This window comes from Artemia sp. Qi Xiang Cuo, chromosome 5 (assembly GCF_049724085.1).
Source record: "Artemia sp. Qi Xiang Cuo chromosome 5, ASM4972408v1, whole genome shotgun sequence".
Taxonomy (NCBI): Eukaryota; Metazoa; Arthropoda; class Branchiopoda; order Anostraca; family Artemiidae; genus Artemia; species Artemia sp. Qi Xiang Cuo.
This window is the reverse complement of record NC_142798.1, coordinates 68158126-68182845: the sequence shown is the minus strand read 5'-3', so window position 1 is coordinate 68182845 and position 24720 is coordinate 68158126. Positions and strand designations below refer to the sequence as shown.

The 24720-nt window shown below is 35.7% G+C and overlaps 1 protein-coding gene across 1 annotated transcript in view; it reads left to right on the top strand.

Annotated features, from left to right (window-relative positions):
* Positions 1-24720, top strand: part of CtsK1 (C1 family peptidase 26-29-p) — a 126363-nt gene that overhangs the window by 94594 nt on the left and 7049 nt on the right. The window contains exons 7-10 of the mRNA XM_089089877.1: positions 7070-7265; positions 14210-14427; positions 19200-19300; positions 20802-20933. Of these exons, the coding sequence (XP_088946003.1) occupies positions 7070-7265; positions 14210-14427; positions 19200-19300; positions 20802-20933 (647 nt within the window). The remainder of the gene's footprint in view (positions 1-7069; positions 7266-14209; positions 14428-19199; positions 19301-20801; positions 20934-24720) is intronic.

Genomic DNA, 24720 nt, shown 5'->3' with positions numbered 1-24720 from the left:
TTTATGAAAGGAAATGATTTTTGAATTGCAGCTTCAGAAGCTTTATTACATGTGTTTGTTTTAGTTTTTTTTTGTACATACTAGTCCTTTTGAGGGCTCACAACCGCTAGGAGGTAAAACCATTTTTCTAACGCAGGATTCCATTCTTCTTCATGTACAAACATGCATGAATTTGTGAAGAAGGGTTTGTATTGATATTCTAACGTTGTATCTGGATAGTACAGGCCTCAACAATTCAGACTTTGGTGTATGTTGTCTGCCGTTTTTTGATAGTTTATTAACGAAAAAGTCCAAGAATCGTTACTGCCATAAATAGCAATAGCATTATCGTAGGCTATCGTAAATACATCTTCCCTCAGTTCCGAATTGAGTAGGAAGAAAAAGAGCAAAAACAGAACATAAAATTAAATAGATAATGGATTTTTTGTAACCATAATGGTTTTGATGATCTTAAAAGCAGACATGCTGCGTTACTGATCATGCTGATCATGCTGAACATGCTGCCATGAAAAACAATTCACATCAAAATAAAATATTGTATGGCCGGTCTTTCAAAAGGATAAGACAAGATAGATAACGGTGCACCAAACGAAGAAATTTTTAAAATACTATTGATTTTTAAATACGTTTCAAACAGTTCGTGGTAACGAACTGTAAGTAAGGAGCGACCCGGCTCAATGGTAACCGAAACTCTAGAAAACGGGTTTTTGATACCAATAGATACATCAAAAGAATCAGATTTCAATGCTGAATTCAAATATATAACTTTCATCAAGTTTAGTCCTACCTATCAAAAGTTACGCACCTGAGAAAATTTGGCTGATTTTCGAAAAAAGGGGGAAAACCCCCCTAAAAGCTATAGAACCTTAATGAAAATCGCACCATCATATTCAGCGTATCAGAGAACCCTACTGTATAGGTTTCAAGCTCCTATCTGCCAAAATATGGAATTATGTATTTTTTGCCAGAAGAAAGATCACGGGTGGGTGCTTATTTGTTTTTTTTTTGTTTTTGTTTTTTTTCATGGGTGATATTATAGACCCAGTGGTACTAGAATATCGTGGGAGGACTCATTGGAACGAAATTTAAAAGTTCTAGTGCCCTTTTAAGTGACAAAAAAAAGGAGGGCAACTAGGCCCCCTCCCACGCTCATTTTTTTCCCAAAGTCACCTGATCAAAATTTTGAGATAGCCATTTTGTTCATCATGGTTGAAAATATGATAAGTATGTCCTTTAGGATGACTTAATCCCCCGAAGTCTCCAGGGGGAGGGCTGAAAGTTATGAACTTTACCCAATGTTAACATATAGTATTGGTTATTTGGAAGTATACAGACGTTTTCAGGGGGGATTTTTCCTGGTAGTAGGGGGTGGGTGGGTCGGGGGTTATGAGGAAATATCTTTCCTTGAAGGAAGTTTTCATGGGGGAAGGGACATTGCTATGAAGGGGACGCCGGATTTCCCAGCATTATTTAAAAAAAAAGATAAGAAATTAAGTATAAAAAAACAAGTTTTCCAACTGAAAATAAGGAGTAACATCAAAACTTAAAACGAACAAAAAATATTACGTGTATGATTGGGTTCACCCCTAGTCAATACCTCGCTCTTTAAGCCAAAGATTTTTTAGTACTTTCATAAGAGCTATTTATTATAATTAACGGCCTTTGTGATTAAGGGGTCATTTTTAAATAATTTGGAACAAAATTCGAACTTTTAGCGTAAAGAGCGAGGTATTGACTAGGGAACGAGCCCCCTAATATACGTATTAAAAATATATGAATATAGAAGTTCTTTACGTAAGTTACGTATATTTATAACTAATAAAAACGTTCGCAAATAAAATTAAACAAGTTTCGAGAAAGCCATTTAACCAAATAAAAGTAAAATTAATATGCAAATTTTGTTTTAATTATTCATGTACGGTGAGCCAAAATCAAAACCTGCATTAATTCAAAAACGTTCAAAAAGTAAATAAAAAAAATTTTTTTAACTGAAAGTAAGGAACGATGTTAAAACTTAAAACGAACAGAAATTATACCGCGTATGAAAGGGGCTGTCCCCTCCTCAACGCCTCGCTCTTTACTCTAAAGTTTGACTTTCTCACAACTCTTATTTTGTTTAAACAATAAAAAACTTTAGCGTAAAGAGCAAGGCGTTGAGGAGGAGACAGCCTCTTTCATATACGGAATAATTTCTGTTCGTTTTAAGTTTTAACGTCGTTCCTTAATTTCAGTTAAAAAAAACTTGTTTTTTTTTATTTAATTCTCACAAAACTGACCAGTCTAGATTAGTTTGTTTCGCACTGTGGGGTTGTATCCTCAAAGACATAATTTCCATACGCTTCAACTATGCTGAACAAAATTGCTGTCTCAAAATTTTGACTGGATGTGTTTGGTGAATATTGGCATGGGAGGGGGGGCTGGTTTATCTAATCACTTTTGAATCTTAAAAGAGCCCTATAACTTCCAATCTTAAATCAAATGAGCCCAATCTGAAGTTTATATGACCCCCACTCCATAAAACCGTATACCACAGGGCATAACTTGCAACCCTTGCCCCAGGGCACTTGGGGGGACGGAGTTTGTCAACCCTGGGGGTATTGTTATATGTTCTTTGACTATTTTAAACAAAATTTCTATCCCACAATTTCAATCAGATGCGTTTGGTGAAAATAGGGGTAGTCGGGGGGGGGGGGTGTAGTTGCCATCCATCACTTTTGAGTCTTAAAAGGAAACTAGAACTTTCAATTTTCAACCAAATGTGCCTCCTCTAAAGTAAAAAAAAAAACAATCCTTTCCGTAAAAACTTTAAATACCCCTGAGGCATAACATACACCCCTTATCCCCAGGCTCTGGGGGTTTCTTTCAACCCCAAAAGCCTTGTTATATGAACTTTGGACTATTTTGAATAAAATGGCAATATCAAAATTTCTATTGGATGCATTTCGGGAATTTACAACGTATCGAGGGGTTGCTGTCATCCAATCACTTTGACTCTTAAAAAGGGCACTAGAACTTCTGATTATCAATTTTCAATCCAATGAGCCCTCTCCAAAGTTTATATGATCACCCTTTCTATAAAAACCTTATATGCCCCGAGGATATAACTTACAACCCTTGCCCTGAGAGTTATGGGGGGAGGGAGGGTTGTCATCCTCAAAGACATAATCTCTGGACCTTTCAACTGCGCTGAACAAAATGATCATCTCAAAGTTTTGATTGGATGTGTTGGGAGAAGCGATGGGTGTGGGGGGGGGGCTCTTTGCCCTCCAATAACTTTCGACTATTAAAAAGGACACTAGCCCTCTCAATTTCCAATCAAATGAGACCTTTTTGAAGTTTTTAAGACAACTTCTTCTATATGAAGTGCTCTTTTATAAAACCAAAAAATAAATAAATAATACAGTATTCGGTATTGAGGAAGAAGGTATGCATGTTTGACCTTTACTTTCCAAAAAGACAAAGGGCATTCAGGTTAGCTTCTCAGATAATATTGAGGGGAGTGTTGAACTAAATCAAAACACGTTATGTGCATATTGGTTGTCAAAAAGGTGTAACTTAAGAACGACTCTCAGAATATTAATTTGGAACTTTCGGGAAATTGTAAGGGAGAGGATAAATTGAAGAAAAAGGCAAAGGCAGTATTTGCACGCAACTACTACTACTACTACAACAAATACCACTACTACTACCGCTACTACCACTACAACTACTGCTTCTGCAGCGAGTACTACCAAAGCTGAGGATTTTGAAGTGAAAATTTGAAGAAACGTTGAGGAGAAAACTGAACTATATCAAAACATTCTATGCACATACAGATGGCTGATACAGGCGTATCAACAATATTTTTGGAACGGCTTACCGTATCAAGATGAAACTTCTTGGGCATCATGAGTGGGATCTTCAACTAATCAAAAGGCAACATTTCCCTGCTACTACTACCATTGATACAATTGCTACTTGTGCTACTACTACTACTAATATAACACTACTACTGCTACTACTGATCCTACTACTACCACTATTGCTATGAGAGTTAAGTCTACTGCTTATAACTATTAAGTACTAGCACTATTAAATCTATGTGTATAAAGGTGAAAAATTGACAGAATATTAAAGGGGAATTTGTGCTAAATCAAAACAAACTAGTTGCATGTGGATTGTCAAAAGGTGTATCTTCAAGAATGGATTTGGGTATTAAGTTTGAGTTTCGAGAGAATGCTTAAGAAGGAACATCAATTGACCAAAAGGTAATACGTGCATGCTACTACTAACGCTACTACTATTGCTACTAAACTACTCCAACTACTATTTCAATTGCAGCCCCTTTAAGGCTAATAGTATTAAGAATAAAAAGGCATCAAAAGAGGGTCAAAAGACCCCGTCCCCTTTTGGAACGGCTTACCGTATCAAGGTGAAACTTCTGGGGTATCATGGGGGGGGATGTTCAACTGACCAAAAAGCAAGATTTTAATACTCCTACTGCTACTAGTACTAGTACTATCACTATTAATACTATTACTACTAATACTAACACTACTACTATGACTACTATTACAGTTATGTCTAAGGGTATAAAATTTCAGGGAATTTTGTGTGGGAAGGTGAACTGAATCACAACACACCATCCGTAATGGAGTTGTCAAAAGGGCGTATCAGCAATATCTTAGTAGCAGTTTGGTGTGTGAAGTTGAAACTTACAGGACTTGTTGTAGGGGAAGTTGATCTCACCAAAAGAACATATTTGCATCCTAATGCTACTGCTTCTACTCATACTACTACTACTGCTACTATTATTACTACTGCTACTACTTATACTGCTACTAAGGCTAAATCCGCTACTATTAATTCTACTGCTACTACTACTACTACTAATTCTAAAGCTAAGGATATTAAGGCGAAAATTTTGGGAATGTTGAAACTGTATTGAACTAAATCGAAACACGACATGCCTGCAGAGGGCATCAAGAGGACGTATCAGCACTGCTTCGGAAACGGTTGATGGTATTAAATTGAAACTTTCAGCGTGTTTTGATGGGGATACTGAAGAAAACCAAATTTCTAGTCGCATACTGCGACTAATGATATTACAGCTACTACAATTATTGCTACTACACAAGCTAAGGGTATTAAGGTGAAGCTTACAAGGAATATTTAGGCAAAATCAAAACGAAATATGAGCATGTAGATTGCCAAAAGGGTGACAAAGTAATATCTAAAAAACGGCTTACATTTTTTAATAAGCCTTTCAGGGTAAGTTTTCGCAGATTTTGAACTAGCCAGAAGACACTATGTGTATACTATTAATGCTGCTATTACAGTTACTGTAACCAATCATGCTAAGGGTATTAAGGTGAAACTTTTAGGGAACGTTTAGGGGGAGTTTCAAGTAAACTAAAATATTATGTGCGTGCAGGTTGTCAGAAGGAAATACAAGTAATATCAGAGGCAGTGCCGGTCTATCATAGCTAGCAATATCAGAGAAACTTTTGAAGGAGGTAGTTCAATTGGAAATTAAAAGTTCTAGTGACCTTTTTTAGAGTCAAACGGGACTGGCGGACAAGCGGCCCTCCTCCCAAACCGGTTAATTTTCCCAACACATCCAATCAAAATTTTGAGATAGCCATTTTGTTCAACATAGTTGAATGGTCCAGTAACTATGTATCTAGGGATATTGTGTATTTCAACCCCTCCCCCCCCCCACACGTATGCAACTTGCCCATTATGCTTTAAATTTAATGTTCCTTTAAAACTAAAATAAAAGCCACTGTGTGTATGCTGGTTGCCAATAAGACATCTCAGCAATATCCCAAGAATGACTGAGGGTATTAAGTTGAAACTTTCAGGATTACTACTATTACTACTTTTGCTCTTACAATTTAACTAAATCAAAAGAGTGCAAGTGAATCCAGGTTTTCAAAGAGCATAGATAGAATTTCTTCGGAATGGTATTCAGTTTTATTTTTCAATTCAACTTGAGGAGGTATAAAAAATATATTAAACAATACTATTTGTGTCAATATTTTCAAAAGGGTGTATGCTGATAAAAATTGTTGAAAAAGTTTCTCCGGCCTACAAATAGCAAGTCAAGCTATAGATTCTTATAGAAAAACCGAAACAATTTAAAATATTATTTTCTTTTTCCATAAAAAAAGACTATGTCAGTAAAAAACGAACAGAAATTAGTTTTTTTTAAACTCTTTCCACAAAATAAGTTTTTGAGAGAAAAGTAAAGGGCTAAACCAAACATAAGCAGAAATAAAGTCAAATGATTTTCCAAGCGTAAAACTACCACAAATTACTATCAATAAATAAATGAAACCCAAAATAAACAGAAATTACAATAAATAACTGATCCAACTTAAAATGAGCAGAAGTTAAAAGGAGTAGGGCTGACAACCATGTCTTCTCAAGGCCAGAACATAATTTGCACTTTACTGAAAACAAAATACACTTGAAATATTTTCACTTTTTCAACGTTAATAAATCAGAAATTATTAAGAATTTAAGGAAGAAATATCAGTATATGTGTATTAAACTGACAATCCACATTCATTTGTTTTTGTTGTTTTGTTTTTTTTCAGTAAAGTGCAAATTATGTTCTGGTCTTGAGAAGCCATGGGGTCATGGGATCTTGGGGAATTATGTTCTAAACTTGAGTTTTCAACGTAATATAAGGAACGCCCGAAGAAAATAACGAATACATGACTACCGCCACATACCTATATTTTTTTGGGGGGGGGGGGTTGGAGGTAGGTACACAACTTCGAAAATGTTTCAAAAATAAGTAAATGGAATAGAAACATAACAATTAACGGGTAAAATTTTAAATTCTGGGAGGGGCCCTGTGGGCTGTAAGGCCCCCTCCCCCTTGTTTCTGTGCCTACATATCTAACCCTGAACATTCTAAACGTCATAAACAACCCGCTTAGCTTCCAGTGTGTCGCTTTGTTTTATTTTTTGGAGGTAGGAGATTTGAAATGGTTTGAAATAAATAATTGATTTGAAATAAATTTGAAATAAGATTTGAAATAAATAATGATTCTTTGATTGTTTTTATTTTCCCTTTCAGTTGCAACTTCGTGTCACGAATTTCCTGGTCCAGGACTAGACCATGTGTATACCTTTAACCCAATGAAAGAGTTCATTTATTACCACGATAAACATGTTGAAGATAATTTTGATCAGTTCAAACGCCATCATAAGCGAAACTATCATAATGAAACTGAACAAGAAAGTCGAAAAAATGTCTTCAGACATAACCTGAGGTAAGTTTTGATATGGCTTCGCATGTAGGAGTTTTAGGTGTGATTCTTTTTCATTTTTCCAAAATTGATTCAAATGTTCTTTAAGTATGGAAATCATTTTTTTTTTTTTTTACAATAATTGAAACAATATTTTAAAAAACAATAATTGTATGTATATATATTTATTTATATATCTGTAATTTTTTCCAGAAAACTGGCATGCTCTCATTTTCTAGTATAAAAACAAAGATCTATAGAGAGATCAAAAGATAAAATAGTGTAAAAACAAAGATCTAAAAACAAAGGTCACGACTTTGGGAAAATTCGTTTAAACCCTTCATTTTGTAAAAATAGTTTTCATATAAATGACGTCACAAATACCCAGACGGCCAATACCCTAATGGTTATGCTTTCTACAGTGATAAAATAAAATTGGAGTTGTTTTACGAAAGAGAAGAGAAAAACTTTGCGACCGGGATCCACACTTCTACCGGGTGAAGCCCGGTTCCCTGGTGCTAATAATCTAAAAAAGTAGAAGCAAATGATTCCCCAATCAACAGTATTTCCAAATATAATGGTTGCTATTGTGAGTGTTGTGACCCCCTTCTAATGGGGCCACAAATAGCCCTGGGCCATAAACAAAACTACGACCTATAATAAGGGATTTTTACTTTGTACTAGGCAAAGAGTTTTCATTTACCATGTTCTCGTGTCCCAAATTTGCCGTTCCAACCGTTCTCATTATTTGACAATGACGCCACGTTATAGATATGGTTAAGAAGAACATACGCGTATAGTGAAAACAAGCGATTATCCAAGTTATGAAAAACAATGGAACAATGTATTATTTAGGGCATAATCTGGTCCCATTAGGGGGGGGGGCAATTGTCACTAAAATTACTGTTAGATTTGAACAGAGTATTGATTTGGGAATGGAATGGCGCTCCTCTTGCGTTATTATAATGTTCCCTTCAAAAGAGGGCATAGACAAGAGTTTATTCACCTTTTTTTTTTTTTTTTTTTTTTTTTTTTTTTTTTTTTTTTTTTTTTTTTTTTTGGCGTATCAAGGAGAAGCTCACTTCCAAAAATTGCGTACCTTATTTGGCACCTGCGGTGCGGGGTAGAAGCTTGCCATACGTGGTGCGAGGAGAGGTGGAATGGCGGATGTGTGCCGCAATTCATGCCATATGCCTCTGAACAAGTGGCATGTACACTGAATGATGGAAAGGGGTCATCCTTCGTGTTGTAATTGCGAGTTATTTTATTTATTTATAGCTTTTTATGTATTTTTTAAAAGTACTTTAGAAGTGGGTGCTGGCGTCCCCCCCCCCCAGGAAAATTCTCCCTGCTTAGAATACCCTCCGGAAAACATTCCCCTGGATTATTCCCCACATGGAAAATTCCCCACACGTAAAATTGAGCAGCCACAGAGAAAATACCGAGTAGGTACCTCGAAATGTCAATCAGATGTCCTAAGGGGTAACAAAAGGACCAGATGTCAAAAACAATTTGAGGGCAGGGGCTGGTTGGTCGCCAATCACTTTCCACTTATAAAAAAATTACTACGACTCTCTATTTCTGGTTGAATGAGCATCCTCAAAGTTTCTGTGACCACGAGGGGGAAGATAAGGAAGAGGAATGGACACCCCCCCCCCTTTCTGGACGGAATAAATTCCACTCATTTTGGGGGGTTTAGTGTTACTCTCTACTTTCATAATAACAGCATAGACCAGATATATTCCCAGAAATCAAGAGGGATTATATATCAATTTCCTGGGGGGGGGGAGTGTGGTGGCTTGTTGCCTTCCAATCATTTTTACTCTTAAAAAGGGAAATAGAACTTTTAATTTGAATTTGAATGAGCCCCTCTGAAATTTATACGACCACCCCTTCCATATGAATTGCCTCTGGAAAAAATAAATAAATAGACAATAACACATTGATCACCTATGCCTCTTTACTACAGGCGACGCTATAGCATTGCCTCTGACTTAAACGAATGAGTAGAACTTTCAATTTCCCTTTCAATGAACATCCGACATTATCCAGGGGAAATATGGGGCTGGGGGAATTTCCACGGAGAGGGGGGGGGGGGCCTAGACCCGTTATAAGTTTATAATTGCTTCAGGAAACGATTGCAAAGTGTACTTGTTAGGGTGGTGTTAAATTTTAATTCGTTTCTGTTGTTCATTACAAATAATTTATTCATGATAATATTATTATGATTGTTATTATTATTCATAGTATTAACAATTATTATTGATAATATTATGAATTATTCATTATAAATGAGGCTGTTATTTACTCTAAATAAATTCTACAAGATGTACGTTTTAATAATTCCGCTAAGGCTAATTAGTGTGGGAAATAGAGGAACATATTTGAACGTTACTCTACTAATTTATGTTCACGCTTAAAACAGAGGAAAAGAAGAGAGAGAAAAAGGCTATGTAAAACCGAAAAGAGGAAGCAAAACATACTAAAAATAAATTGGATCAAATTTTACTTTATTAATAACATGCTTAATAATTCTGTAATTTTAATTAGGTACTGCCATAGTTGGCCCTAATTGGCTACACAGGGTTTGCGTGCAGATCTGTAGTGCGTTGGCTGTAAGCTCCTCCTTCAAACCTTTTTATTCTTAGCTGAGGATAATAATTAGGTTCCTGACTACTCATTTTCTTACGGTAATTTTCCATGAACTCACGTATCTTGTATGGGTTAACCATTCATATGGCTGATAATTATCTAATTACCTTTAACTTATCTGATTGCCGATAATTATCTAATTACCGTTTGGTTATTAAAATTCCCTAAAATTCTTAAAGTTTTGTTTCACCATCGAATAGAAAGTTCAGGGTATCAGTTATAGTAGTATACGCCCCTGTAGAACCGACTGATGGAGATACTAGTGACTCAGATGAATTTTACCTACAGTTACAGGAGCAAATAGACAAGGTCCCAGGTAGAAATATGATGTTATTACTGGGAGATTTTAACGCCCAGGTTGGTAGAAATAAGGATAGATGGTATCCCAGCTTAGGTAAATTTGGTGTAGGAAAAGAAAACAGTATTGGATACAGACTTTTGCAATTTTGTAGGTATAACAATCTAGTTATAACCAATACGGTGTTTGGTCATAAAATGGCTCATAAGTTAACATGGTAGTCACGTGATCGTAAGACAGAAAACCCTATTGAGTATGCTATAGTAAACCAAAGACTGGCAGGATCAATACAAGATACTAGGATATATAGAAGTGCTGTTATTGATGTTAAAAGTTAAGATCACCGTCTGGTAGCGTCAAGGGTTAATTTAAAACTGAAATATAGGAAGGGTAATTACCTCCCGGGAAGTTATGATGTTGGTAGACTCCAGGATGAGAATTTGAGAGAAACTTTCCAGGAACAGTTGAATACTAATCTTGAGAGTTTAAAATTTGATAATGTGGAAGATGGTTGGAATAATTTTACAAAAATAATATGTGAAGTTGCTGAAGGTGTAGTAGGGAAGAAAGCTAGAACTGCAGCTAAAAATATTAGTGAAAAAGCTTTATGTTTAATAGAAAGGAGAAAGGACTTTCATAAGAAATATCTGATTGATAGATTGGATGAAAACAAAAAAAATGTAAAGAAAGTGGAGAAAGCATTGAAATATGAACTAAGAAGGTGTGAAGTGGAGGCCATGGATAAAATTGCCGAGGATTTAGAAGATGCAGCTAGACGGCATAATAGTAAAATATTGTACTGGCACGTTAACAAATTGAGAGGTAGTAGTCAATCCGGACTTGTCCCAGTAATATAGGAATATGGGGTGGCAATTAGCGATAAGGAAAATGCTAAAGTGAGATGGGCCGAACATTTTAAGGATTTGCTTAACCGAGATAGAGTTACAGGAAAAAATATAGAGGAAAATGAAAAAGTTTTTGATACCTTGGATGCGAAGGAAGATTTATTTTGTGAGGAGGAATTAGCAACAGTACTAAAGGGATTAAAGAATAATAAGGCTCCAGGTGCTGATAGGGTAGTAAATGAGTTTCTTAAATATGGTGGCTCTGAGGTTAGAAATAAGTTACTGATGATTTTGAATATGATTTTTGAAAAAGGGGAAGTACCTAATTATTTTAGGAAAACCTTAATTAAGCCACTTTATAAGAAAGGTGATAAAAGTGAGTGTGGTAATTATCGAGATATTAGTCTGGTCTCTGTAGGTAGCAAATTGCTTAGTAATATGATACTTTTTAGACTGAGAGATGCCGTAGACAAAGTTTTAAGAGAAGAGCAGTGCGGTTTTAGAAAAGATAGAGGATGTGTCGACCAACTTTTCACTCTTAGGTTAATAATTTAGAAGTGCCCGAGCTGTCCAACATCTTTGCTTCTCAGTTTTATAGATTGTGAAGAAGTGTTTAACTTTTTCGATAGAGGACTTTTAGTAAAGTTTTCATACTTGTATGGTATACCAAATAAACACATTTAAGTGATTAGTGCTATGTAAGAGAATAAAAGTGCTGCAGTTAAGGTAGGACATGAGGTTAGCAGCTGCTTTTGTATTAAATCGGGTGTTAAGGAGGACTCTGTTCTATCCCCAGGTATATGACTCCATTTGATGGGCTTTTTCTTAAACAGCACAGGAACGGCAACGGGAGACCACGGAATCAAATGGTGAGGAAAAACTATCCTGGACTTAGATTGAGCTGATGATGTATGCCTACTCGATGAAAGTGGGAGCAAAATAAATGAACATTTAGAGGCTTTGCGAGTTCAGGGTGCTAGTATTGGTTTGAAAATTAATGTTAGGAAGACTAAGTCACTAAGGCTAGGAATAAGTGAAGATGAAAAGGTGACGTTGGTTAATGAAAAGATTGATCAGGTGGGCAGCTTCACTTACCTTGGTAGTATTATTAGTAAAGATGGTGGGAGCAGTGAAGATGTTAAAATTAGAATAGCCAAGGCTCAGGGTGTTTTTTCACAGTTAAAAAAAAGTCTGGAAGAATAGGAAGATAAGTCTACAAACCAAGATTAGAATATTAGAAGCTACAGTGATGACAGTGGTCAAATATGGCTCTGAAGCATGGACGCTCCGAAAAGCGGATGAAAATTTGCTAGATGTTTTCCAGAGAAATTGCTTAAGGATTGTTCTGGGTACCCGGCTGACTGACCGAATTTCAAACAATAGGCTATACGAAAAATGTGGTTAATACCGCTTTCTAGGTCTATAATGAAAGATAGGTTGAGGTGGTTTGGGCATGTTGTGAGGATGAAGTATGATAGATTGCCTAAGATTGTTCTTTTTTGCCAACAGTCTAGGGTTAAACTGAAATAAGGTTGTTATAACTTGGGGTGGAAGGACGTCATCCAGAAAGATTTATAGGTCATGGGAGCTTCGTGGGTGGGTGTAAAAAGGGAGGCTTTGAATAGATTGGGGTGGAGGAGGAGCGTGTGTAGCTGTGTTGGACTCAGGCGACTTGGTGCTGCGATGAGTTGTTAGTAGTAGTAGTAGTATTTAAAGATGAATAAAGTGGCGTGTCAAGGGAAGGGAGTCTCCTGAAACCTGAGAAGGTCTGTCCTGTTCTAAGGAGGCTTGAGTAATTCAGAAAACTTCTTATTTTTCTAATTGTAAATTTTAATTAGATTGTAATGTGTAATTTGCTAATCTAATTGTAACTTGCTATTTGTAAATGGTGTTTTTTTTTCTTGACTTAGGAAATGCTGAAAATAGAAATTTCTATATTTCAAAATGAGAGTTTGCTTATTTCTGTGTTTTTTTTTTTTTTTTACTTTCTCTCTTAACAATGTTATACAGAAAAGGCGGACAAATTACAAAGACAAATTAATGAAAAGAATCTGATTATGCTACTTGAATAGATTCAAGTAATTAAATGTCCTATATACTTTATGTCCCCCCCCCCCAAAAAAAAAGCCATAAAAATAATAATCAACAATGTATTCATAATAGATTGTCGAGCAAAAAACAAGATAGAAATCACAACGATTTTGATAATAATTATTTCAAAATAGCGCGTTTTGAATTTATATGAATTTGTTTAGACTGGAAACAGGATACGGTGGTGCAGGTAGTAGACCATTAGGTTTTATTCATTTTTTTAGTTTATTTTTTGGAACACGAGAGTCCTCTGGTAGACTTTTCCCCCGTACCCTTCTTCCCACCCACTTCAGAAGGCCACTTTGTTATATTATTGTGTCAATTTAGCACCCCATTTATCAAAATGTTTACTTTGCTCAATCATTGTTTAAGAGCTCTTCCCTAATTTGGATTTATTAAAATAAATTCAAACTGATCTTTTTTGCCAATTTTCATACTTATTAACTTAAAAAAAAAAAATGTTTTTCTGTTGGAAGTAAAGAGCAAGGTTGAAGCTTAAACAAAAAAAAATATTGCTTCGTAGTCTAGAAACTCAAGAAACTACCTCAAGAAAACTGACTTATATATCTCCCTATGATTGTAGAATTCTGGAAAACTAGCACTTCACTGAAAACTGAGCTTGCTTAGGTTTTTAGAGAACTTAAATTGTATGCTAAAACTCATCAATATCATGATTGGTCAATTACTATTGAAAGCCTTATAAATTTGTCTGTTATTTTCTGAAGGCTACTCAAAGACTTCTGCTCCTAACAGCATCCTGCTTTGGGGATGCGTTTTGCGTTAACTTAATTTTGGACTGACAGCTTCTTCAGCTACTTCTCTGGGAGTCCCCTTTTCTTGAGAAGTTTTGCAGTCGTTCCAAAATTCACACATGTTCGAAATTTAGGATGGTCAGGCCAGGAGCTGAAAAGATTGAAGAGATGCGAGGTTTTATAGAATGAAGAGTGTTCTTTTTTAAGGTTAATTAGACCAACCTAATCCCCCCCCAGACCCCGTCCCCATGTGTAGGTATTACACTGATGTAAAACTTGTCTTGTTGTTGACTTTTGTGACACTGATGTTGACTTTTCGTCTTGTCTTAGGTACATTCATTCAAAGAACAGAGCCGATTTGTCATTCAAACTTGGCGTTAATCACCTGGCTGATAGAACTCAAGCTGAGTTGAAAGTTTTGCGAGGAAAGCAAAAATCAAGGGGTGGCTATAATGGTGGTCTCCCTTTCAAATACACTAAAAAGGAGCTAGGAGACGTACCAAAGGCATTGGATTGGAGGCTAAGAGGAGCAGTAACTCCAGTGAGAGGTATTGCTATTATTACTATTATTTGTTTATTAATTAACTTAATTTTTTGTTTAATAATTATTCTCTACAAGAAAATGATGTTGGATTATGTTTTGTGTTATACTACAAAATGGTATAAAAGTTATCATATTACTGTTATAAGTTGTAAAATTGTATTCTATAAACGCTTCTTAAACGTCAACACTATTTTAAATATCTTAATTACAAATCACAATATGACTGCCGCATTGTATTTGAGAACTTGGTTATAGAAGATTATGGGGCCCTTCAAAAGGTTCTCTCGGACTTAGGGAGCTTTACATGGCAAGGTTTATTCCCACGTTTTGTAGAAGTTGTGGGCTGCGACAAGTGAGGTCAAGCATTTGGCTCCCGTCCCTAACGTCCGTATGGGAAATCCTTTTGCACCTCAAAGTGGTGGAAAGATGAAATTCTCTTAAACGGCCTAACTGAGTTTCAGAGAGCTGACGCACCAGGGTAACTGACGGCTTGGGGAATCGATGGTCCACTAAATTCCTGTGAAACATCAAGGAATATAAGACTCATACTATTCATACATCGTTTTTCGCGTCTGTATGGTTCAATACTTCCATGCTCTGGTATATAAGACCCTTGAATTGAAAAATACCCAATCACAAGCTGATCTCGACTAGGAAATTTGTTAAGGGCCGCCAGTAAATCGTCATAAAATTGGTCTTTCTGGTTGTTAGGAGAATCTCGGGTTGGTGCATGCGCTTTTGTTACAGTGACTTTAAAAGGGACTCCATGCAGCCGGGTTTTTGCTATTCAAGCGGAGACTGGATACTACTCTAGCACTGACGATTTGGTCTTCTCACTAAGGATGAATTCAACACCATGACGTCCGTAACTGTTGCTTGAGCTAGAATTATAAAAAAGGCATATGCCAGCCAATTCTGGATCATTAACCGTGGCTTTACCATGGTCATTGAGTCTGGCTTCAAAGGCACAGGTTGTCTAATTTATGTCGGCAGATATCTTTGGATGTAAGAGCCTGCTTCACGTCACCTTTTAAGAAACTTACATTACAAGCCGCAACGAAGTTATCTTCATCATTTTCATCGATGTTGTTGTTGTTGCGACTCGCCTGCTTTTCGTCAAGGTCGCCGGTAGCCTTAACATGTCGCCTGTCGAGACCCTGTAACTTAGCTTTTTCTCTGATCCAACATTATTCCATGAGGTTTTGCAGGAATTTTTTTTACCTTCAGTTCCCCAAGCCACCAGTTATTAAAATTGTTGTCGTATACTACTATAAAGTTTTTAATATATACTATTTATATATACTATATGCTATATTTTATACTATGTAGGCCTACTATATATACTGACACAAATTTTAGCATTAACATGAAGTCCTCGTATTTTTTGCCAGATTCATGTTAAAGATAGAAAAATTAATGTTCCAGGCTACCATAGCTACCATATTTTCTAGTTTCAAAGAACTATGTCTTTCTTAACTATCGACTCTGATTGGTCAGTTACTAATTTTATCCATAGTTACAAATATATATGCCATAACTATGTATATATTCCGTAGTTACATATTCCAATTATTAATATGTAGTACATACATATTATTATGCTTATACATAATGATGTATAATTGGCGCTATAGTCGTGCTTAATATTGATTTGTCGACAAGTATGACTATAGTTTGACTCGGGCATAACGAAAAATCGGGACTTGCCATTATCAATAACAACGACCCCCCCCCCCATCCAGTTAAGGAGTTTTCGCTTCTAGAAGCCGCCAATTTAAAAACAAAGGGAACGTGGGTGAAAAATAGCTAAAAACAATCTTATTCAAAATTCATTTTTTTTTAAACAGCTTTCATAGTATTGGCAAAAGCCTCAACTAAATTACGCTATCTCTTACAAGACAGGAAAAAAAAAACTAAGCATGATTAATGACACATGTATAAAATGGAATTAGGTGTAGTTGTTTTTGGGAATAAAGAGATGAGTAACGTTTGAATTTTACGGACGAAAAGTATTTGTTATCAAATGTTTGTTCTTCATTAGTTTATTAGTTGGTTTATTTATTTCCACGGTTCAAGGTGGCAACACTGACAAAAACATGATACTGCCCTAAAAGCTTCATAATTATGAAACAACCAAAAGAAAAATCCTCGAAAATCACGGTTTTAAAATATGGTTAGTCGTTAGATGGGTCCATGGGGCAAAAAAAATGTTTACTTTGATATCCTTGGTACTTTAAAATTACAATTTTAAGTTACCATTAGGTCGGTAATCAAATTTTTAATTAAATTTTAAATTAAATTACCATTAGGATCTAATGGTAATTCGATCTCAGTGCTTGACGTACTTCCTTTGAAGTATTTACTTTGTTTATCTCTGACGTCCGGCGAAAGAAAAATGATTATGCTGGATTGTATACTACTCAGTCTGAGGTAATAAAATAATGTCATGTATAATCAGTTTGGCCGAATAAAAAGGCTGTTATAGTTGCTGATGGGTAGTAATTTAGATTTTTTTTTTACCGTTATTTAATTAATAACGGTAATTATTACTTTTATTACCGTTAAAAAAGTCAAATAGTATGTTTGGATTTAAAGTGGTACTCGTGAGAGTTCTTCTCGCTTTTTTTGTAATTGATAATACAAATAAATACAGTAACGGTTTTAGGCCTAATAAACTGGGAGTGTTGGACAAGGTGTACAAAAAACTACAATTGTGACAATTATTTAATATACTTAGTCAATTAAGCACCTTAATAGGATTGTAAAAATATAATGTCAGATGTCAGAAAACTGTGGGGGGGGGGAATACCTCCGTTCCCGGGCCTAGAACTGCCACTGAATAAAAGGTCAGTAATTACTTATGAATGATGTCCCTTGTATCTTCTGCGTGTTAACAGAAAGTCAACTGGTTTTCCTAAGCTGGTTCAGCTGGGTTTCCGAAGAAGAGATAATTTTTTAAAGTTTGCAAATAGTGAGCAAAGTAAGATTGAAAATGAATCAAGTTAAAAAAATAATTAGATATATTAATTTAAACGTTGTCTGAAGGACATGTCTACAGTAACATGTTTCTATTGCAAATTGATGGGCGAATCAAAAATGGGTGAGTAAAAAAATAAAATCAGTGAAAGTCATTGAAAAGAAATAAAGGATAATTTGATCACTATTTTCCCGGGAAGCTGAACGAGATGTTGGGTTAACTATGTCATGTGCGTTAAAGATTGTTCTGCTTACAAATGAATTATCCGTCCTTATTTGGCAATATCTTTTTTGTATATTGGTAGTTTAAAAAGTCAGTCTTTTGATAGGTCTACCCCCCGCCCCCTCTTTCTCTATCTCTGCCTGTGTTGACTATGCTTATGATAGAGATATAGGAAGACTGTACAGAGTAAAACAAACAATTGTATGCTGCAGTCTTTCAAAGTTAATCTGTTCAAGTCTCATGGTTCATGCAAATCACATTTTAATATCTCTCAGCACATCATGGTACCGCAGCACACCGGTTGCATTGGATTACGGCGATGATCTAATTCCTGAATTACACTATAAACTTGGACTAAAAAAAAATGATTGTTCATTATGAGTTTTTGGTAGAATTAGGAAATCGAGTTCCTTCGTTACATTTATAAATTAAGTTACATTTATAAATTAAGTAAAATATCAGTTATTATATGAGTTAAGGTTAATAAACATATGAATAAAATATCAGTTTACTCTTAATATTAAAATTTATGAATTAATAAAAAGAAACAAAATAACAGGAAAAAGTAATAAGTAGTTGTAGAAATTTCTAATATTGATTTTTCTTACAAAGAATGACGTATTTCTTTTGTTAATCTGCAGCCAATACAATATACGAATTTTTAAGCTGAAAAAATTACTTCTGCATAAGGTACTAAGCTACTACTACTGATCCAAAATTCAGCACAGGATATTCTGTTGTATCTCATAATTTACATAATATAATTTTTCTTTATTTACTTATTGTCCCTTAGTTTTAAAGGTAATAAATTTTGTTGGTAAATTATTTTGCCTGAATATTAGGCTGACGAGTGTACAGTATAACATCATTCTATGTAGCTATTAACCGATCTATTTTTTATCTTTATATTTATTCGACTTGAACGCAAATGTGCTCATTTGAGTTTGTAATTAGACATTTTGAATATACCATTCATTTATTTATTCACACGCATCGACACACTGGCGAAGGCACTCGTACCATACTATTGGTTTCATTTTATTCTGAACAGCCATCCTGCATGCTATCCGAGGCAAATTTTCCCCAGGGGGAGAGGAAGCTAATAATAAAAAAAAAATGTGAATGAGAAGTCCTGACTATTCCGGAAAATTTATTTCTTTAAGGATTGTTCCCCGAGTCCCCCCGGGTGAGTCCCCGTTACCTTCTTATCCCACCCTATTAAAACTGCCACCTAAGCTACCATCTAAAAGGCTTCAGGAGGCATAAACTACGATTAAAGTTTTCTTATGGACGGGTCTGAAATTTATCATTAATTTATTATTTATCTGTTGATTATCCCGGGGAGTTTTTCTTTATAACTTTATTAGTTTTCTTTATTACTTTATTTGAAGCCTTTGTAAACGCAAGTATATACTCTATCTCTCTCAATTTTCTCTTCTCTCCTACCTGTACCCCTCTGTTTTTCTCGTCCTCTTTTAGAATATTCTCAAATTCCTTGATCAAACGTCAATATTAATATAATTAATATTAGTGTTGTACAATTATAATAAGTAATATGAACGTAAGGGTAATTTTAGATCAAAGTGTTTGCGGCTCATGCTGGAGTTTTGGTACTGCTGGTGCAATTGAAGGAGCCCTTTTTGTCAAAACAGGAAAATTAGTCGCTGTTTCGCAACAGGTATATTTTTTCAACTGAATTTGTGGTAGAGTAGGATCGTAGTTTCTGAGCGTAAGAATTTGAGTAAACACTACCAAGGGCATATCCAGGATCTTGGTTCGGGGGTGGGTTTTTTGTTTCGAGGGCTGTATTAAAAAAAACAATCTATAAAATGCATCGAAAACTTGTTTATATGCATTTTTGCTACTCTCTTATGAATTGGAGATTTTTTTTTGGGAGGATGGGTGTTGATGGATACGGTGTTGAGCCCCATCACCTCCACAGAATGATTGGCTCCTCGAAAAAAGGCTTATGTTCGACCTATCTGTGGAATAATTACCGGCGAAATCCGGTACAGGAGAAAACTAGAAACCAATGATATATATGGTTGAAAAGTGGGGACAAATTAGCTTGAAATTATCATTATATGATTTATTTTTCTTCTCTTTTTCTTGTTCCCTTTGAGGGGGGGATTACAAATTAGTCGCTATTCCGCAACGGGTATGTTTTCCCAACTGGACTCGTGGTAGAATAGTAGTGCAGGTTCGGAGCCTGAAAAAGTTGAGTACTCTTACCTCCTGTATGGAATGTTGGTCTCCACAGCCTTGTGAAGATGGTGATGTAACTTATAATACTGAAAGGCAGCTGAAAAGTATAAATAAAGCTGGTCTCAAAGTTTTCTAGATAACTTGTATGAAGTATTTAGTGGGGCTCGGAAAGGAATTCAACGTAGTTTAACGGATTCCTTAAAGGTAACAAGTTGGCCAGTAACGACGGAAAACTGAGGTCAAATTTTTAAATTGTGAAGCCGTAGCATTTCGAAGTTGAATAATTGCCTAATTCAAAGTCAACTAAATGTGTACAATTGTCCGAAAAAAGATAGAATTCTTCTCTCAAGCTATTTGAACTGATCGCATTTTGGCATCCAAATTGTTTAGTTCATTAACTTTTTCTTGTAATTAGGCTAAGATGTCATACACCTTGTGGATTGCGTATTATGGATGTTGTAGAAGTATTTGGACGACCTTATTTTGAAACATAAACATTGTGGGAAACCTTTCGCCAAAGCGTCAAAAGGAGTAAAATCTGGATTGAGGACCACCGCTGGCGCTTAAGTCCAGTTTTACTTAAGTTATACACATTTTTCGGCCGCCAGAGGCCCCTCCCCTGCTTAAATTTAGTTTGATTTTTACGGTTTTAATAACATTTCTACGAATCTCTTTATTGAAATTTGCACTCTTTTATCAGAACTAAGCTTTACAACCACTTTTGTAGAGTTTTCTAAGAGAAGGGGATAATGAGTTTCACAGGAGAGGATTGTTCATCCTTGCTCCTCTTGCTGTGACCATGTGTGCTCCTCCTTGCTCCTCTGTCTACTCCTATAAATGTGAATACAAGAGAATTGGATAGTAACTGACATGAGAGTTTTTGACCATATTATATTTAATTTCCTGGCAACAATTCCACAGCTTTAAGCTCGTCTTTCAAAAGATTCATAACAATTATCATCTTTCTCACACAGGCTTTAGTTGACTGCAGTTGGGGCTTTGGAAACAATGGGTGTGATGGTGGTGAAGACTTTCGAGCTTACCAATGGATGATCAAGCACAAGGGAATCCCCACTGATGAATCGTATGGGCCCTATTTAGGAGCTGTAAGAATTTATTTCATATTTTCTTCCATTTCTTCTTCGCTTTCATAATTTCGTCTTTTAAAAGGATGCCTTGAATTGCCTTGGCTGCATATACAACACTCGTTGCTGGTAAAGGACTCAGCTACCACAATCATGGGCTTAGGGAAAGAAGTTTGAATTTAAAAAATAAAGCCAATTAATAAGATTTTTTTAAGCGGTGTTCAGACACTGGGCTCAACCTTGGATCAAGTCTCAAGCCCTTTGAATTTTGAATCTGATCAGCCCAACTTTTGAATTTGGTTAGTCGTAAGCTTAACAGTGTTAAACGAAGACCTTGATCCAAGACTGAGTCCAGCATCTGAGTGCCGCCCTACTGACGGCACAACACCTAAAATGCACCTCAGCACTAAACAACACAGTAGTCAGAAAAATTATTCGAGGGCGGGTCAGTTCATGACTAAGTGCAGGTTTAAGGGGAAGAGCGAAATGTGTTTACTTTAAAGCGTGTTTACTTCATTCCTAGAAATGCATTACTTTACTAAAATGGTACCACATTGCCTTATCCTTGAAATCTTCTAAGACGCCACTTATTCATTAACGAAGTAAATAGTGGAAAACCTTCTTCCTTCTTGGCTATTCTGAACAAGGTTCTGAAATTTGAAGATGAGTCATAATATAATTCTTCTATTCGACTAAAACTTTGATTTCTTGTGCAGCCATCTAAAACTCCCATCTAAAACTGTTTTTTTTTAATATATAGAGCTAACTGGCATCTTATATTTAATTACTCAAGTATTTTTTATTTTTTAGATAATAAATGTAATTAGTTAAGCATTGAAGGATTTTAAGTGCATTTTAATTTTCCAGATAATAGAAGGGTTCATTCTAATTATGCTCAAAAAGCCTACCTGAGCTTTTGTGGGGGGAAGGGGGGAGTGGGCTATGAATCGTAAGTGCTAATACCACTTTTTGTGAGGTGTGTTTGAGAACTATAAAGCTTGTCAATGCTTTTAAATTGTGATTTTAAGATTAAACCCTAAGAGAAAATGCGGTGCGGAAAATCATTGATGCCTTTTTTATGCTCTTTCACAATACAATAATCGCTTCTGTCGCAAATTGCATCTTGAGCCCTTAAGGTGGCCCCGAAGGTATTTTATATGAATTATGAAAGAGCATAAAAAAACACTCAAATGAGGTTTTCACTTTCATCCTAGCTAAATTATATGGTCCACTGCAAAGTTACCATGAAATTTATCCACCCCATCCCCCTAATGTGCAAATATATACCCTGAATTGGAATATACCCTGGATTGTCGACGGCAAAGTTTCGAATTGCAAAATTCAGTGCTATCTTTATCGACGGCATTTGAAAAACTTGAAACGTTAGGAAAACGGTTTATATTTTTGTTGCCCAATAAATGAGGTTTGAATTGTTATAAATAATTATTTTTGGAATATATTACTCTTGAACAACTTATTTATAAACTAGTGATATGTTTATAACAACCTTTCAACAACTTAACTACTGTTGATAACTTTTTTGTGTGGTTACATAAATGAAATAACTTTGGGGCCCCTTTAGGGGCTCAAGATGCAATTTGCGACAGAAGCGATTATTGAATTATAGAAGAGCATAAAAAAGGCATTAAGTGATGTTTTCACTTTCATCCTAGCTAAATTATAATGCCACCTGCAGATTTATCAAAAATTGCATATTGCTTAAAGGTAAACATTATAAAGCGTGTAGCCTTCCCTGTGATAATGGCCTCCTGGCCAATATACTGACTCAGTTATGTTAAAACATCAAGCAAACTAAAAAAAAAAAAAAAAAAAAAAAAACCCTAAAAGATATATAAGAATCATAGCTTAGTAGTTACATTCATTCAACTCAGTCATTCAAGAAATTCACTCACTCATTATAAATCGAATTAAATGGTATGTGGGTTATATCTTTAAGAGAGTGGAGGAGGAGTGTCTGCACGTTTGATGGCTTCAGGTGGCTTGATGCTGCACTGAGTTGTACATTGTAGTAGTTGTTGTTCAAATGGAGCTAGATATTCCCGGGGTTGAAGTTCCAGTCTGAGTATGTTCCCAGGATATATGTATTCCCATAAGGTTGCCAGAAGATACACGGTGGCGAGATTGTAGAAGGACTGATAAATAGAAATTAGTCACATGAGTAATAGTTTGAAACTTACAAAATGAGTTCAAACTTTTGAAATATTCAATCAGTTGAATTTTGCGCACCAAAACTGATATCCAATGGGCTATCCAATGTTAGCCAAGTAAAACACACTGGTTTATTCAAACTTGAAGCATAAGAATCTAGAGAGTCCTAATTTAAAGGCCACCAATCATTATTATAGGCAAAATATTTAACAAGAGAGGTACTAACCGTCCTGTATGTATTTAATTTACCAATGGTAGCAGTATAATTAGAGCAGGGGTTAAGGAGGTGTGAAGTGGAGGCCATGGATAAAATTGTCGAGGATCTGGAAGATGCAGCTAGACGGCAATAATAAAATATTGTACTGGTATGTCAATAGAGGGAGTGGTCAATCCGGACTTGTCCCAGCTAAAGATAGGAACGGGGCCACAATTAGTGATAAGGAAAAAGTTGAAGAGAGATGGGCAGAACATTTTGAGAATTTGCTAAACCGAGATAGAGTTGCAGGAAAAGATAAAAAGGAAAATTAGAAAGTTACTGATACCTAGGATGTGAACGAAGATTTGTTTTGTGAGGAAAAATTAGCGACAGTACTAAAAGGCTTAAAAAATAATAAGGCTCCAGGTGCTGATAGGGTAGTAAATGAGTTTCTTAAATGTTGTGGCTCTGAGGTTAGAAATAAGTTACTGAAAATTATGAATATGATTTTTGAAAAAAGGGGAAGTACCTAACGATTTTAGGAAAGCCTTAATTAAGCCATTTTATAAGAAAGGTGATAAGAGTGAGTGTGGTAATTATTGAGGCATTAGTCTGGTCTCTGTAGGTAGGAAATTACTTAGTAATATGATACATTTTAGACTGAGCGATGCTGTAGACAAAGTTTTAAGAGAAGAACAGTGGGGTTTAGAAAAGGTAGAGGATGTGTCGACCAAATTTTCACTCTTCTCTGAGAAGTGCCTGAGTTGTCCAACACCTTTGGTCCTCAGTTCTACAGATTATGGGCAAGCGTTCGATTCTGTTGATAGAAGAGCTTTAGCAAATGTTTTATCCTTGTATGGTATACCTGACAAATACAGTAAAGTGATTAGTGCTATGTACGAGAATAACACTACCGCGGTTAAGGTAGGAAATGAGGTTAGCAGCTGGTTTTTGTATTAAATCAGAAGTTAAGCAAGGTTGTGTTCAATCCCCCTTTATATGGATTATTTTGATGGACTTTGTCTTAAGGAGCATAGGAAAGGCAATGGGAGACCACGGAATCAAATGGAGAGGAAAAAGTCTCCTGGACTTAGATTATGCAGTGGATTTAAGCTTCCTAGATGAAAGTCTGAGCAAAATGAATGAACTTTTATAGGTTTTGTGGGTTCAGGGTGCTAGAATGGGTCTGAAAATTGATGTTAAGAAGACTAAGTCACTAAGGCTAGGAATAAGTGAAGATGAAAAGGTGACATTGGGTAACGAAAAAATTGATCAGGTGGGCAGCTTCACTTTTTTTGGCAGCATTATTAGTAAAGACGGTGGGAGCAGTGAAGATGTTAAATGTAGAATAGCCAAGGCTCAGGGTGTTTTTTCACAGTTAAAAAAAGTTTGGAAGAGTAGGAAGATAAGTCTGCAAACCAAGATTAGAATATCAGAAGCTAC